The sequence below is a fragment of the Coturnix japonica genome, chromosome 4 (assembly GCF_054131305.1).
Source record: "Coturnix japonica strain WE chromosome 4, WE-NBRP24, whole genome shotgun sequence".
Taxonomy (NCBI): Eukaryota; Metazoa; Chordata; class Aves; order Galliformes; family Phasianidae; genus Coturnix; species Coturnix japonica.
Window position 1 is genome coordinate 41500040 of NC_140666.1, and position 17684 is coordinate 41517723.

Sequence of the window (17684 nt, forward strand, 5' to 3'; positions counted from 1 at the left end):
AGTAGGCCTCTCGGTTTTCGGGGACTCTCTCTCTCTGTTTTGTTCGATTTGTTAGCCTCTATTTTATTATATTGTGTTATCTTGTATTTCAATATCATATTTAGTAAAATAAGTTTTTCCTCTTTAGATTGCCGCTGTTTTTATCCCATTCCCCTTTTCCCCTCCTTTCCGGGCCCTGGGGGGGGCCCACGGGGTGGCTTCCCCTGTCACGGGCATAGGTTATAAGTAGGGCATAAGTAACCCGTGACACTGATCTAGAGTCAAGACATCTTTCCCAGAGCTTGGTTTGGAAAGAGGTTTTTCCAAATCCTTTTGATCCTTAGTGCTTGATTATGTAACTTATTTACCTGTCCAGTGCTCAGCTCTATATTCTTGCTCCTAACTGCACTATGTCTGGAATAAGAGAAGACAGAAATGATAGGCACAAGAGCACAAACCGCTTCTCCTTGATGCTTTCAGGACAAAAAAGGTATAAATGTGCTGGATCACCTGATTGTGTGAATGTTTGCTGAGCACTGAGCTGTGTCATTAAGGTTATAATGGCAAAGAGCGCACCCCGTGACACGAAGGTCACATTCAAACAGGACTGTGGGCTTATAACAGGAGCAGCTTTATGTTCTCCATCCCTACTGCCCTAAACCTTCCATCTCATTGCTGGGTGATCCCGAGCAGCATTTCCCGGCGCACGCATGGGGCGGCCCCACCCCCGCGGAGCAAAGCGCACGCGTCCGTTGCTTGGGCGCGCTGTTGGGCGGCGACGTCACAAGGCAGCGCCGCGCCTGGCCGTGTGTCGGTAGGTGCGGGTCGGCGCTACCTGCCGCTGCTCCGCGTCTGCGTTTCCCGCTTTTCCCCTTACGCGGTGAGGGACGCCAGGCTGACCCGATGAGTCTGTTCAACCTGGACCGCTTCCGCTACGAGAAGAGGAGGGCAAGCGAGGAGAAGGATGGGCGGCCTGCTGCTGCTGCTGCTGCACAGGCCCAGGAGGAAGGCAGCCCTGCTGCTGGAGGCGGGGGGAACAGCACTGCGGGGAGCAGCAGGCCGGGCAGCCCGGCTTTGGAGGCAGCAGGTGAGTCAGAACACAACAGTGTTGTGTGTGCAGTGCAGGGTGAGTGCTGCATCGCTACAAGTAAAGCACTGTGCCCTTCCTGTGCTGGTTTTTTGTTGTTGATTGCTTTATAAAGGTCCTTCCCTGTACACGTGTGTTTCACATCAGTTTTCACAGAAGCATTTGCACAGTGCACGTTCTGCTTGAATCTGTGCATCCATGGTCACCTGATAAGCAGAGATGAAATGAATTAAATTCACTAGGCAGGCTTGGTTTAATATACACAAAGCTTTCCTGTTTATTGATGCTCATCTTAAACTAATGAAGTATAGTAAGGCTTTAAAAGGTTTTACTATAAATGCAATCTTATATAGAAGTAACTTTTCCATTATAGTCTGAGATGAACTGGAACAGGTTGCCCGCAGAGGACGTGGATGCCCCATTTCTGGAGGCTTTCAAGGCCAGTCTGGATGTGGCTCTGGGCAGCCTGCTCAGGTGGTTGGTGACCCTGCACACAGCATGGGGGTTGAAACTATATGATCATTGTGGTCCTTTTCAACCCAGGCCATTCTATGATTCTATGAATGCAGCGTGGGATATGACAGATAAAGCTGAAGCCAGGTGTTTGTTCTTGCTTTTGTCTTTCCGCTTGGCCTGGTTTTGCAGAGATGCCTGTTGCTTGTTATCAGGAACTGATAGTGTTGATAGTTTTGCAGCAATGTTTGTCCCATTTTCTGGTAATAGATTATGTTTTTAATGAAAATCTGAAAAACACACCTTGCTTATATGGAACTTGATTAGCTTATTTGGCTGATGTATTGGAGTTGTGTTTGGATTCATCAGTTGATACCAGTGTGCCGCTGTAGTGGCTCTCAACTGCATAATCACTCATGAAGTCTTTCCTTCTTTATTGTACTGATAGCTTTTCTGCTTTTGAGAGTGTGGGAATGGAAGAACTAAAAGTATTTGTTGCTGTTTGTTTTATACACCTTGGATGTTCTTATTCTGTATAACTTCCGATACAGGTGTCAAGATAGAAGTATCATTGGAGAGATCAGACAGGCTTTGATTATGGGTTTAGGTAATGAGGGAGCAACAATATCCGTTGGTGTTGTTAAACATCATTTGTTCCGCATGCAGCTTACTCTTGTAAGACTGTTTATTGCAGTGTCTTATCTATATGATAAGAGAACTTTTCTTGTAAGGGAGGAGTTGCTTTTTCTTTCACAGGTCCTCCCAGCAATGCTGTGGTAGGTAGATATTTATTTTTCTGTGAATTATGATATACAGCTTCAGTGTTTTCAATATCAATGAAGGCTTCATGTTTCTAAATAAAGGGATGAAAGCCTTGACTTGTTAGTTACTGCATAGGTAGGACAAAGGATGGATGGAGTGGAAGGGAAGGAATATTCTCCTTGTTTCCTAATCGATGTTAAGAAGGTAGAGTTTTTCTCTCTTTGAATTAATTAAAATAGGTACCTATTATTAATTACTGTATTACTGTGGAAGAGATGAAAAAATGGCCTGTTTCTGGCACTATGTGTTCTCTCTTCTGCTAAAAATGTAAGCAAATTGGTTTTGCCATAGTAAACTAATATGGGTGGAATGTCGTGCACCCCAGGTATGCGATGCTCCTTGTTGCTTTGTATGGGACATAAGTACCTTACACTTCAACAAGTAGTTCTCAGTATGATGAGCAGAATTGGTCATCTCTATATGCTTGTACATTTTGAAAGTTATGTGGGCTTGTAGCCACTTTACAGCCAAGTTGGAGGTAACTGGTTCTGAACATCACTTCACTGAGAGAGGATGGTAGAGCCATCAACCACTGAGAGGCAGCTACTGGATTGCATCAGAGAGGTGCCTCTCTAAAAAGCTGGGAAAATGCATTGGAATACTTTACTGAACTTCTCTGTAGAAATTGGTATTGCTAAATAAATAATGCACATTTGATTTTATTATATGGTGAAGCTGTCATCTTAATTTTCAATTAGGCATTTTTAATTATGTAATTGCGTACTGAAATGGTGAGATTGTTCCAGTTGTGGAAATGGAGCTGAACTGTGGTAGAACTACATGATTAGAAGAGTTACAATCAAGAATTCCAACATAAGATTTGTGTTCGGAAAGTGTGCTTATAGAACTTCAACACTGAATGGAAATAAAAGTTGTAGATGAAATTAGGCCAAGGTATACAGTGATGTTTTTGATGATTGACTGTTGTTGTTGATAACCTCTTTGTATAATTCAGGTCTAAAATGCAAACGATTGAACACTTGGATTTTGGTGTTCACATTGTTGCTTGCATTGGGAATGTTTCTGCCTGTGTAGGGTTACTTCAGTGTTTTCTTATTTCTGACCTTACAGGCAGACATCGATCCTGTGATTACAGGCATTTCTTAAAAGTCCCCTTTAATCATCTGCAATCAGGGAATTCTGCCTCCAATAATTACATGCTGTGGCAATAACTGTTTAAATGATTACTGCTATACAGGGTTATAACTTGCTCTAAATACATTGGAAACACTCCTCCTATTCCATATGTGACTGTTTTTGTTCTTTTTCTTCCCCCCCCATTTCTCCTGTTAGCTGTTAGGGGATTCTGTTCAGTGGAATAGATGGAGGAAGGGGGTAGTGCTTTTCTGAGAGAGAGGATGCCTTTTCCAGGCAGTTCAGTATTTCATAGTTATGAGAGTTAGGAGCTGTCAGGAAGAGTAACTGTTATTTAAAATACAAATAAATTGAAGAGAGCCTAAGTGAAGCAGTAAATACACTTTTTTATTTAACTCTACACTTCTTCCAAGGCTTGTTCTAAGGAATAAAATAATTTTTAAGGTTGTGTTATTTTTGTAAACTCAGTTTAAATCCGTTAAGGATGCTTAGTGAAGGTTTCATGAGTACCTGCCAACTGCATATTGTGCTGCTTGTGGGAGGAGTATATTTGAAACGTACTCTAATAAAGAGCATGAAAATGGCCTCTATCAGTTTTCTTAATTCAGTAGAGCCAGAACATCTCATTACTTATAAAGATGCTTTGTTATTTCTATTAAATTCTTGTATTAACGCCTGTCAGTTCCATGTTACTGTGATAACCCTTGCTTTGCCAGCCCAACTTGATAACCTTGAAGCTAGAGAGTAATTACCCACATCTTTGCATTTAAATAAAAGAAATATGTGATACTTACCCCACTGTCTCTTTCATGTTCTCCTTAAAACTTCTGCATATATGTGATATTCACATAAGCAAATTAGACAAGCAAAAGGACAGTGTGTCTCCTTTTACATATGGATAGATACAGATGAGGAGCTTCCTGCTGCTATTGTGGTGTTCTTGGTTGAAGGAAGGCCTGTTTTAGGACATTTATTACTCCAGAACTAGTGGTGCTCTTTAGGCTGCCCTTATTAAGTTTATGTGTGTATGGGCTTTTCAAGATAACGTGGAATCATTAATGTGTGAAAAGACCTCTAAGGTCATCTGGCCTACCCACCACCAGTATTTCCCCACTAAACCATGTCCCTGTGTACTACATCTACCCTTTACTTAAACATTTCCAGGGATGGTGAGTTCCGTGGACACCCTGTTCCAATTCCTTACCACTCTTTTTGTGAAAATGTTTTTCCTCATATCCAGCCTGATCCTCCTGTCACAGCTTGAGGTTGTTCCCGCTAGCCTTGTCACTAACTACTTGGGTCAAGAGGCCAACTTCTTGCTACAGCATCCTTTCAGGTTGTTGCAGAGAGGTTTCCTCTGAGCCTTCTCTTCTCCAGACTGAATAATCCCAGTTCCCTTATCTGCTCTTCATAAGACTTGTGCTCCTGAGCCTTCACAGCTTTGTTGCCCTACTTCGGACACTCTAGGGCCTCAATGAATTTCTTGTAGTGAGAGGCCCAAAACTGAACCCAGTACTGGAGGTGTGGCTGGTCCTGCTGGCTGTGCTATTTCTGATGTGTGCCAGAATGCTGTTGGCCTTCTTGGCCACATGGGCACCCTGCTGGCTCATGTTCAGCTGAGTGCTGACCAACTGCCTCAGGCCTATTTCTTCCATGTAGTTTTCTATCTGCCCTTCCCTAGGCCAGTAGGGTTGCCTGGGGTTATTTTGGCCAGAGTGCAGGACCCGACACTTGATGCTTATGAACTTGATCCCACTGGCCTCAGCCTGGCAATCCAGCCTGTCCAGGTCCCTCTGTAAGGCATTCCTGTCCTCAGGCAGATTGATGCTGCTTTTCTGAGTCACTTGACTGTCTTGAAAATCATTACAGTAATCTTCTATCTCATCTGAAAGTGATTGAAATTTTCATGGTAATTTGCTTAAAACCGAGATTTTTATTTATTTATTTATTTTCATAAAGGAATGAATTTGATTATCTGTAGGTCACTTCTGCCTTGGCTAGCAACTGAATTCTGGTTTCAGCTGTGGGAACTGAGATTACTCTGTGATAACTGAGCTGAGCTTTTTTTTTTTTTTTTCCTCCTGTGTTAAATGACAAGAGCAGAAGAAGCTGCCTTTATTTACAGCTCTCTGTTTCCAGATTTGGCAACTAAGAAAAAAACACTGGTGTTTGGTTCATAGGGACGTGAATTTTAAGAAGGGTTTGGTGCGCTAGAGAGAAAAGTGTGCACATGACACTGTATTTACATGTTGAATATATAAAATGCATTTATACAAGGGCTTTAACTGACAGTTACATCATTAGAACTCAGCCCTCCCACGAGTTCTCTAGCTGTCTCCTGGCCTTACCTGGTGTAATTGATTTGGTCTATTTTCTTATTCTGAATTCAGGTTTCTCTGTAGTAGGAGGTGAGTATTATTTTTTTCCACCCATCTGCCATCCCAGTCCAAAGTATATTACTGTCTGTCATCATTCATAATAAAATATACCTATTATGCTGTGCACTTCTTTGTATTCTGTCCTGTTACAGTGTAAATCAGAAATTGTTAGCAGTGCAGAGCTCCTGTTAGTTCTGTACTGACTGAACAAATGGAGTTTCTTATGTTCTGTCATGGAGTGAAAGGCTCATCTCCACAGAGATGGGTGCACAGAGGTGGGTGGGAGAGCCCCAGCACCCTATCCCAGTTACTCCTATGGCTGTCATAGGAAAGCCGTCAGTCCCATGGGTTGAATATGATTCCTGTCACCATTAGTAGAGAGGCTCTTGGGAGCATCATTCTGATGGTCTTTGGAGGCATGAGGCTTTTAGGGGCATGTGGATAAAGACTTCTTTAGGATTTTATGAAACCTTTTATGATATGTTTGGAGGGGGCCAAAGGTGGGGAAAGGAGGGGGGATTGGTTTGAGGAGGAGCAAGTGTAAGGAAAATAGAGGAATAAGGGGGCAAAAAGGGGGAGCTCTGTAGCTGTATCCATTTAACTGTTGGTAAATAGGAGAGTGGGCTAGCCTGCCTTGTGCTAAGTGACCAAAAAGCCTGGCAGGGAATGAAGGCTCCAAGTCACTCATCTCTCCATGTGTGAGGCAGCTCATGGCAAATGCATCTTGAAACAGAGGGTACTGAAGCATGCTGCCAGGTTTTGTGTTGGGGTTGCAGCTGTATTCATCTGAAGAGAACTCAGAGCTCTGGTTTTGCATCTGGGGACAGTTGTAGAGGGAGCTGAGCAAGTGTAGAGGCTTTTGTTAGCAAGGGCATGTTCTTGGTTGGCCCCTCAGACTGGTTGCAATGACTGCTGTTCTGTAAGGGGAACATGAGGTTTGGTTTCCAGTTGTCTTACTGACAACAGTAGCTAGCTGACTCTTGAATGGTGGCAAGAATGAAATCCTGCCATGCCATGTTCAGGAAGCTAGATGTTATGTCTTCAGTTCTTATCGTTGCTCATCTCTGGTTGCTGCTTTTGATTCATCAGCAGAGAAATGAGCATGGATGAGGTAATAGCAGCAGCAGATAGAAAGCAGAACTCACCTGTAGCATGGGAAACAGGATGTTCTTTGGTATGAAAGAAAGGCAAAACCTGCATTGCTACACATCGTGCATCCAAATTTGGAAGTGTCAAAGTTTGAAAAGTTTGAATCATCTGGAGCACTGTATAGAAATGACTGGTGAAGATTTATCTGTTAAGCTTCCCACAGTAGCTTCCTGATCTTCTTCCATCTAATACTGGCATTCCCTTCCTGAAAAACTGTGACAGACATAAATCAGCCATCAGAAATGCTGGTATTTATCTATCCATGTCCTGCTTAGCTTGGAAGTAGCTCAGAAGATTTTGCTGTTTGTTTTGCCAAAAATAAACAAAAAATGAAACAGTAACTAGCCTGAAATACGTGGCCTTTTAATCTTTATGTTTTGCAGTATACAAACCTATATTTGTTAGAAATAAAATTGCTGAGGCTGTTTTAATCAGGTAAGTCACTGCTTTAAAGAATACCACTCATTGAAGTTCTCCATGCATGGAGATGCGAGTTCTGCTTGTTGTGTCTGATACTTTAAGTATATATATATATATACTTATATAGCATATATATATATATATACTTATATAGCATATATATATACTTATATATACTTATATAGCATATATAAATATTTCAAATTCTAAGTCATTTTCACCCTTCTTTTTTCCTATTTAAATGGCTACAGGGTACTCGAGCATCCCGGAAACTCCGGAAGCTGAGAGGACGAGGGAGCAGTCTTATTTCAAGCATCAAAGAGGGGTACATTTCCTAGATGTGTCTTCAGACAGTGATGATGAAGTACCGATAAAAGTCAGTGCTTCAAAAGAAAACAAGGTTCCAAGGAAAGATGTGATTTTAATGTAAGGTTTGAGCTAGTAATGTTTATGCAAGTTGATGCAATGTTCTCAATTGTAATATTGAATTCAGAATAATATGCTAGGTTCTGGTTTGCGATTTACCCTCTCCTACCTAAACTTTACTGATTTTCTTTATAGTGTCTGTTATGATGCTATGTTTTGGCTTTGGGAAAAAAAACACATTGATAACATGGGTATGTTTTTGTTTTTTCAAGGAGTGTGGCACAGAGCCAAGATGTTTCAGTTTTTCATCTTTTTCTACTGTCCTGCCAATGAGAGGGACTGAGGGGGCACAAAGAGCTGGGAGGAGACAGGACAGCTGGCCTAAACTGGCCAAAGGAATATTCCATCCCATTATGGCATCATGGGGAAAAAACAAATGAAACAAACCAAAAAACCAAAAAAAACTTGGGGAATTGGCTTTGAGGGCAACTGCTGCTTAGGGTCTGCCTGGGCATCAGTTGGTAGGTGATTCTGTATCACTTGTTTTGTAAATATATATTATTTCTCTCTTTCTTTTCTCTCTTAGTAAATAGTTTTTATCTCAACTCACAAATTTCAATTCCCCTGTCCCATCAGAGGGGTGGGAGGTTGAAGGGAGTGAGTGAAAGGCTGTGTGCTCAACAGGCTGTGAGATGTTTAATTGCCTGCAGGGTTAAATCATAGCTGCCTGACATGAGCCACATCCTCTCATGCTCTTTCTTATTCCTTCAGTGCACAAAGTATCTCAGTGCTTAACACTTCATCACAGCTCATTGTCTCGTGTGCTAATCAATGTATACCTAATCCACTGAGCTACTTCACAAGTGGCATTGTGCTAATAGACTGGACTTAAGACCATGGCAGGAATTAGCTATTTGAGCTTTGCTGAAAACACAGAACTCTTAACACAAGACTTTGTGGCTCAGAGTCATATTCTTTTAGTGGTTATTTGAGCATTTCTTCATGCTTGTGAAGAATGAGATTATAGAAAAGATAACGTGTGCACTTCTTCTTTGTTGACAAGTATCTAGATTTTAATCCCTGATAAGAAGAGATGGGATCATTAATTTTACTATGTCAATTTCAATTGATATTCTTTTTTTATATGCAGTTTGTAAGGGAACTTTCAAGGCAGGAATATCTGAAATATGCTAACGAATTTCAGTGTGCCCTTTTTCTGAGAGTTTAAGGGTATGCTGATTTGTCCTTTGAAGCTTACGGCTAGACTGACTGGTGGTTTGAAGAGGGATTTGAATTATTCTTTGTTATGACCGTTGTTACTGTAATAGCTTTTTAGTGATATAAGTGTATAAGTAGCGTATTACTGTTATTTGCAAAATTGTAATGCAGTTTGCCTATTGCATCCACTAAGGAAAGATACATCAAAAAAAGATGTTTTATATGCTTACAGGGTGGCAACTTTTAAAAAATAATACATATTTGAGTATAACTTAACCTTTAGTAACGTTAATTTCAGCTCGTGTGATCCTGCTTGTTTGCTTTTACAATGGCACTCTGGCAGAATAAATACAAGAAACAACAATTTTAATACTTTCCTTGCCCCTCGTACATCATAGCTCAGAAGACTCATCAGAAGATGACGAGCCTGTGTTTCAGCAACAGAAGGCATCTTACGCCAACAACAGGGACCAACTAATTGACTTGCAGGAAGATACTGAGGAAGACATCAGAAATGCAAAGCTACAAACACTGAAGGAACTTTTTCCTCAGAGGAGTGACCAGGATTTGTTACAAGTAATAATTCTTTGTTCTTATTTTTTATTTTGATAACTATTTTGTAGGCAGTATTCCTATGCTTTGGGCACTGCAATAGAGAAGAGCCTTGATTCTTATTAACAAAAGCGTATATGAAAGTAGTATTTGTTTTAGGGGAACTACAACCATGGAAGTTTATTTCATTTTTTTTGTTGTTCAAGTGCATGTGTGTATCTGTACAGATATTTGTTAACAAAAAAAACCAACCCAAACACATAAATCTCTTCAACATTGAATTCTAGGGTATAGTAAATTTCTCTGTTTTGTCTTGACGTTCAACCTGACTTATAACTATCTTGATTGATAGCTACTGATAATGTTTGGAATGCAGTTAACTGGTTGAATGCAGAGTTAAGGAAATTATCGTTGCCATCTTCAATAGTTGAAACACTTCCCTCTTGCTTTCTTCAACTTTAATACTTAAAGTATGAAAGTGTGGTAAAAAGAGTACATTTGAAATTATAGTTATTTCTAATGATTATGCTGCCATATAAAACTGAGATACTCTTTGCTATTCTCCAGTATACATCACAAATTTACCATCATGTTACTATAACTTACTATGGTGAAATTATCTTCAGTACAGAAAAATGTATCTTCAGGAACGTTACCTCTTAGGGCTGATATTTTTTTCAGTAACTTTAGTTTTCAATACCAAATGTGTTTAAATTAATCTGTCAAGTTTCCTGGTTGAAATGGCATTTTAAAAATACAGAAATTTCATTGTTTTTTGGGGTTTGTTTGTTTTTTTCTTAGTGGGTCAAGCTTTAAGTTACAGCCTGAGGAAGAAATAAGGGATTGCAAATACTACTTTGGGTTTTATTTAATTTTTGCTCTTGGAGAAATTAGGCTACAAATACCCAGAGTGTTTGAATTACCACGTAGGATGTATTTAAAGCACAGGGTGATCATGATTCATTGTAGCTTAGAAACTAACTAGAAATGACACTTGTATGATGTGTCTGATGCAGTTTTGTGGCTTCAGTGAGGAGTAACTTCAGGGGTGGTTCTAACTATGTACTGGTTTGTAGTGCTGCTGTTATTTATTATCAGGGGGTGTCAGCATACTTGAGGGAAGATGGAATAGTAGGCAAATCTATTGTTCACGAAGGATCTGGGTCAGCTTGTCCTGACAAACCCTATGTGACTGGTGAATGTTGTTAAAGAAAAACTGTAGGCAATACCTACTGTAAACCTTTCATAATGGCAATTATATTAAAATTACAAGGCATTGTTTACAAAGGTAAATGGGAATCAGGATTCCTTATGCAAAAGGTTTCTGTGCGTTTGTAACCATTTGCTTCTGTTGGAGTTGTGACACTTGCAAAAACCTGCAAAAAGCAGCACTTATGAGTCTCAAGATTCAATTAATTTGTAAAAAAATATATGCTGAGATTACAGGTGGATGGAGGAAGAATTTAGAGTTGCAAGGATGATAACCTTTTGAAGGCATGATTTAAATTTCATGCACATAATCTCAGAAAGTCAACCTATAATGAGGTAACAGCATATACAAACTTACTGACTTAAGCTGTTCATCTTCTTGGATAATCTGGTTTTGGATCATCTGACTTTGTAATAGTAACAATGAGGGGATTTTGGAAAAAGCAGTTCAAGTAATTTGTGAAATTACTTGAAATTATTTGTGAAATAGGAAGGGGGTGGCAGGGGGAGCAGTCATAAATGAGGTTTAAAAACCTACTGGAAAACAACTTAAATAAGATATTTCCAAATATAGCTGATATGGTTGTATTCAGTCTATATCATTTAGTAACCTGTAAGTGTTGGTTTTGGATTTTAAAATACACATCTTTTTGATGTGTGTTTTTGTATATGTTTTTTTGTTTTTTATTTATCCAAGTGTATTTCGGTCCTGCTTGTTTACAGTTGTTATCATCTGTTGAAATGGGTTAAATCTTACCACTTAGCAGCTATTTATTTTTTTTTTCAGTTGGTAAATTCAACACGTTCAATGGATGAAGCGATAACTGCTTGTTTGAAGTTCAGTGATGAAGGTATGTTTGTTTGTTTGCTTTTTAAAGAAAGGGGAGGGGGAACGCTTTAGAAACTACAGCCAAATCAGAAATTAAGTTGCCAAGTAAACTTGAGGGGAGTGCAGACCGTGGTATTTGAAAAGTGGTAAAACATACAGTAAAAGTTATTCTGCTTGTTTATTGTATTAGCACAGACTTTTCAGTGGGAAACACAAGAAGTGGATGTGTAGCAAAATCCAAAGATGGAACAAAAGGGTTTTGGTCTTTTTTTCCTATGTAAATCAGGATTGCTGATTGAAGATTGGTGTCTTTAATGATTTTTGTTGTTACTGACTGCTTCCTTCTTTACTCAGAAGTTGAGGTGGACAGTAACAGGTTAGGATAGTAGTTCTAAATGTTGTATGTGAGAAATCTGATGAGTTACGCTGTAGTAACTCTTACTTGTGCCCAGCTCTGTCACTGTTACCAGAGTGAATTCTCTACTTGCAATCTTGAATAAGAACTATTGGTCTTAATCACTAGACAAATCCTGTGGCAGAACAGCCCCTTAACTATGTTTTGAGCCTTCAGCTTTCTTAGGGCATTCTTTTTTTGCATCTGAATCCATGCAGCCTCTTGATGTTATCAAATAACCCCAAGATGTGGAAATGTGTCAGTGTCATCACTTCAGGCTTTGGGTTTTTCTCTTTGATATCACTTAAGTCCAGAGCTATTTCCAATCATTCCTGGTTTTGCTTTATGTGATTCATGTGTCTTTTCATGAAGTACCCTGTGGATTTGGAAATTCTCTCTAGGAAGCTCATGTGATGAGGAGAACACAGTTGTACTTCATTTATAGTATAAATGATTTTTTATTTATAATATAAATGATATGGTTCTCCCTGTTGTACTTGTCATATTTTCATCTTCAGATATTTGTACACATTCCCAAGATTTATGGTAAATAAATTGCACTTCAATTTCTGGTATCCAGGCTCTTCCTTCTGGCCATTTCACATCATAAGAGTACCCAGAGTTGGAAGGGACCCACAAGAATCATCTAGTCCAACATTTTTGTGTTAGTCTGTGTGCTGCTTCACACGCTTTCAATGTGAAGGCCCACAGAAGAATCTTGGCAACAAAATTCTTTTCGATTGCAGCTGTTATATAAAAAATATTTAGTTAAGATTGAGCATGCCTGAAAGTGATGGTATAAATCATCTCATTTTAGATACTTTTTTTGTTGTTTTTTTTTTAAAGTAGAGATGCTATTGAACATCTGCTTATCCATGTCGATTTATGATATGTTTTAGTTGTTACAAAGTGTTGACTTGGTGAGAAGTGAAGTACAAGATAAAGTCTAGGCCCCGTGATCTCTGATTCCATTCTGAGGAAGATTCATGTCTAGACATCACAGGACTTCTTCATCCCCTAAGTTCTATGCTTCCTTAGCCTAAGGAGCAATAGTTATGTATGTCTAGCTTGCAAAGTGAATCTCTTCAGGAAATTATTTTTCAGTTGTAGATGTGGCTACATTTGGAAGTCCACAGAATGATTTCTGTGTAATTTTATAGTGATGGATTCCTGAGGTCGTGGTTGTTCAGATCCTCCACTGTGGCTCAACTGAAACTAAAATTGCTCTTAATCAGTTTTATCTATTTATTTTTCCTCCAAAGACCAATGTTCATTCAGCCAATTACTTCAAAAGAGGATGATCTTAGAAATACTTTTATGTGGAGTATGTGTGTTTTTAAGGCTGAGAGGACTGCATGTTTATGTCTGCAACTAACCACTTTGAATACAGTTGTAGTTGATCTTAAAGAGTTATACTGCTTACATTTTTAGTGCTTTACCTAACAGCAACCTGGCTGCCCCTAGCCCTGATATGAAGACAAGGCTAAGATACATTTGACTACTAAGCTGCAAGTGTTTTTAAGTTTTCCTGGCTAGATTGTTTAAATGAATGTCTTGGACTGAGAAGTGAAATGCATTGTTCTCTGAATGCAGAAGGAGAGCTATCTTCATCAATGTGTTTGCAGGATTTTTTCTGAGATGTGCATTTTCTATATGTCTATATTGATCTACAGAACACATGCTTTGGAAAGTCTCACTAGTAGATGCCTTGATCTTGCTAGATATTTCATTTACTGGAGATTTAGTTACTGCTGATGGTTTGCTTCTGTTTTCTTGAGAAATGTTAATTTTTTTAGTCTACATACCGTGTTTTCTCTTTCTCATCAGAGAGCAGATAAGTCTATTAGAAAACTTATATGAAAGTATTTTCACACAAAAAAGAGTGTTTGTACAGTAAGTAGATAGTTACGAAAAACCAATTAAAACTGTTTTGATCTTCCAGACAGTCTTAAAGATTTGAAAGCAAATGTGCTTTCTATGTGCGTGAGATCAGCTCTGCTTGTTCGCTGCAGATGCTGATGTAAGACATCAGAGCTCTATTGGAAGTCCTCCAAGAAGATTGACTGCCAGTAATAAATCAGATCATCAACTAGGAATATTTAAAATATTTTGGGCTATAGTAAAAAGAGAGCATTCATCCAGTAACTGTTGTTGCTTCAACCAAAGTTAATGTGGAGAAACAGCTATATCATGTTTTTTTAACTTCATGAACTGTGCAAAGTAGCAACTGAAAATGTACCTGACTGGACAGATCTTAATGCTAAGATGAACATCTCTGATAATCACCCAGGCCCAAATGTATTCAGAAAGTTCTGACTCATGTAAGCTATTCATAGGTTATTTAATGTTCATTAATAATTAGTTATCTCTGTCTTACTATGCATAGTTTTCTTTCAAAGGCTTTGATTTAATTTTGAAAACTGCTTGATAATAACCTTTCCTGTGATTATCTGAGCCAAAAATCAGTCATCAGCACTTCCAGATGGGGAATGATGTAAATGTTCTAAGTCACAGTTGGATTATAGCCTTGGTTAAGTACTAACTTTCCAAAAACATACAGCTTAAATATGATTATCTTTTGTTGTGAAAACTACTCCTGTTTAAAAGGCAGCAGTGCTTCTTTATTCAACTCCTGCGTAACATGCTTGGCAATTAAAAGAAAAAAAGCAAACACAAAAAAACAAAGCCTGTTCTTTCACATAAGACAAAGCTGCCTGTTTAACTGCTAAAGTACTGCAGAAAACGTGGGGATACATAAATGTGTAAATAAAAACATTTTTAGTAGTTGCTTTGCTTGGAATTTCTGTATACATATGGACTGTAGTAGAAACCTATTACAGAAGTCTGGTAAAAATATGCTGTTAACAACTAGCTACTACAGTAGTTGTTTGAATGATCCTACTTATATGTGAAAGTAATTGAAAGCAATACTTGTAATGAAAGTAATTTCCATTTTTTTTTTCTTCTTACTTTTTAAAGCTGCCTCTTGTAAAAGGAGATTAAGTGATTCTCACATAAATGGCAACGAGAGTGATAAGCATATGACAAAAAAGCCAAAAGCTGATTATGTAAGTATTGTTTTTTCTGTTTGAGCACAATGAAGTAAGTGGGGCTGCCTAACTTGGATCTCTGACAGCTGTACCATGAAGTTGCTATGTGTTATCAGAAAATTCTATCAAATTCAATCTTGTCTTCTGGATGAGTTTTCTGCTTCGTTCTTTTTGGCATTTTGGCAATGCTGAAAGTTACTTGTTTTAATCCTTAGTGTATGTGCATTGCTATTGCTTCTGTGGTAGAACTTGATGACAAGTAGCAGTATGTGCAGTTCAGTTCTCGTGATCATCAGTGGGAGTTTAAAACTATAAGGCAACTTGCCTCATCAGATCATTCTTTGTTTTTCCTCAAATAGGTGGAGTTCAACATCTGGTGTTACTGTTACCATGTGTTATAGGAGTGAAAGAATCATAGAATCACTTTGGTTGGGAAAGAATGATTGCTTACAAAAAAGAATGAATTGGTTGTGTTAAAAGGAATGATTACTTTGACCTGTGCTTATAAATAGGAACTATGTAGATGATCCTGGTGCACCCAGTTTGGTATTACACACCTCCACACCATGCATTGTTGGAAAACATGGGAAAATATTTGAGAATGGGGATTTTACTGCATGGACAAAAGGCTATAATGAGAACAAATAATTATCTCTGCATTGAAATGTGACTAAATTTTGTCTTCCATTAGAGCAAAACAGGGCGCTCCCATTTTTGTGCTGACCGTAGTTCTACTGTTAGTGATCCTGTAGGTCAGTGAGAGTAGGAACCATGTCCTCTGCCACCTGGAGTAATTTTGGGTGATCTGGTTTATATTCTTCCAGTAAATAACATAATTCAGCTAAGTAAATATGTATCAGATATGATGGCATCTCTGCTGTAGGTATGTAGATTGGTAAACACTTTGCATTCATGAAAGACGCTTGCATAATTCTTTGTGTTGAGTAGATAACAGAACAGCTTGTGGCATGTAGAAGCTTTGGCACTTGTTCTTAAGCAGCCTCCCTTTTTTTTCGAATTTAGAGTAGCTGTTAGTGTAGCTGAGACAACTGAAAATATAGTGCAAAGTTTTTATGTGACTTGATGGTTCTGGTACACAGTCTTTGTACATTGGTTTTTATATATAGATCTTAGTATAAGCACTCAATTGACACATCTATAGCTTCTGGTGGGTTAAATATAACAGTCAGTTAAGATAGTTTACTAACTGTGTACCTCTTGAATGTTAGCACTGCTGCCTTCTGCCTTACGTATTATGCAGAATCACTGCTAACTATAATTTGCATTTTAATGAAATACAAGCTAGGTGCTTCTAAATCATTTATGTTGTGGTGTGCAGCTTCTCATGGTACACGATAACCAAGTAAAGAATGCCAGTCTGTCATGACCAGAGACTTTCTACACTCCTGAAAGTTTTAGCCCTGAGTACTGTTTATATATGAGAAATCATTCCTGCTACTTGGATTTGTCTTAAGTGCTTTTGTCATTTAGAGTGGCTTGTTAAAAGTAAGCAGTATTGTTTTGGTTTGATTTTCCTGTTTGTTTTTTTGTTGTTGTTGTTGGGTTTTTTTGTAACATAGCTGGATGGGTCAAAGTCTGAAATACAATGGGAGAAGCAAGAGATGCTTGTAGAGAAGCTGCAAAGCACATTCCCTGGCATAGAAAAGGAGGTGAGTGTGTCTCCTGATGGCAAATCAGATTTTGACATCTGAAGAACACTGTATCTGTTCTTCAAGTGCAAATGACACAATGCTTACACCAGCCGCACTCTCAGATGGAGCCTGTGGTAGGAAGGTCTTTACTGTTCCTGCTCTTGGAATGTATTTTGCCCTGAAGTGTGAGCAGCTGGAAGTAATCGAGGCTGCATAGTACTTTTTGTCTTAGTATTTTGGTCCTGTTGGCACGCCTAGCATAAGAAAGTTTAACCTATGATAAAATGGGGGGGGGGGTGGGGGGGGGTGGTCATTTGCCTTCTGCAGTTAAAAGTGTTAGTGCCTCAATGTCAGTATATATAGAAATCCACTGTCTACTTACCTTGTCATAAAGCAAAATTTCTTATTTTATAGGACCTGAGAGATGTACTTCGGGAACATAACTGGGTGCTTCATGAAGCACAAGAGGCCCTGAGAGTTTTCGCAGAAGACAATGATGGTAAAGAGAGATTTATAATCCATTTTATACCAAGATAAAGGAAACACGCTTGCAGTATCTTTTCTAATGTCCAGCAGTAATGACCCTGGCTGCACTACATCTTGAAACTTGAATTAATATTTGAAAATAGTACTCTGGGGAGGAGAGTAGAGGCAAAAGAAAGAAACTGGATATTTCTCTACTTTTCAGTATCTTCTTTTTTTTTTTTTTAACCCTTTTCTCTATAAATGTAGAGATTGGTATCTTTGCCTTGCTAATGCAGATTTATTTAAGAATTTGCATTTACCTATATCATAAAATATATTCTGAAATGTATTAAAGCTGCCACTTGTTCCCATCCTGCTTGTTTGCTTTTTCTTTTAACTTGAATAATTTGTTAATCACTAATTGCCAGTACTTGCATCCTTTTAAAATATGCTGTAGTTTAAAAAATATATGTGTATTAAAAGCATACCTTAAATTATGCAATAGATGTATACATACCAGTTCATTAATTGTGGTGGGGAGCAAAATCCATAGCCCCAGGAAGATC

At 38.6% G+C, this 17684-nt stretch overlaps 1 protein-coding gene across 3 annotated transcripts in view; it reads left to right on the top strand.

Moving 5' to 3' along the window:
• Positions 1 to 775: 775 nt before the first annotated feature.
• SMARCAD1 (SNF2 related chromatin remodeling ATPase with DExD box 1) overlaps positions 776 to 17684 on the top strand; it is a 36862-nt gene continuing 19953 nt past the window's right edge. For 2 of the 3 annotated variants that reach the window (XR_014945796.1, XM_015861344.3), the window contains exons 1-7: positions 776 to 1066; positions 7635 to 7809; positions 9366 to 9543; positions 11516 to 11579; positions 14931 to 15019; positions 16582 to 16671; positions 17068 to 17152. Coding sequence is in view for 2 of the 3 variants with exons in the window: in XM_015861344.3 (XP_015716830.1) it covers positions 883 to 1066; positions 7635 to 7809; positions 9366 to 9543; positions 11516 to 11579; positions 14931 to 15019; positions 16582 to 16671; positions 17068 to 17152 (865 nt within the window). In the remaining variant the exon portion in view is untranslated. The remainder of the gene's footprint in view (positions 1067 to 7634; positions 7810 to 9365; positions 9544 to 11515; positions 11580 to 14930; positions 15020 to 16581; positions 16672 to 17067; positions 17153 to 17684) is intronic. The other variant, XM_015861345.3, reaches the window with a different exon arrangement.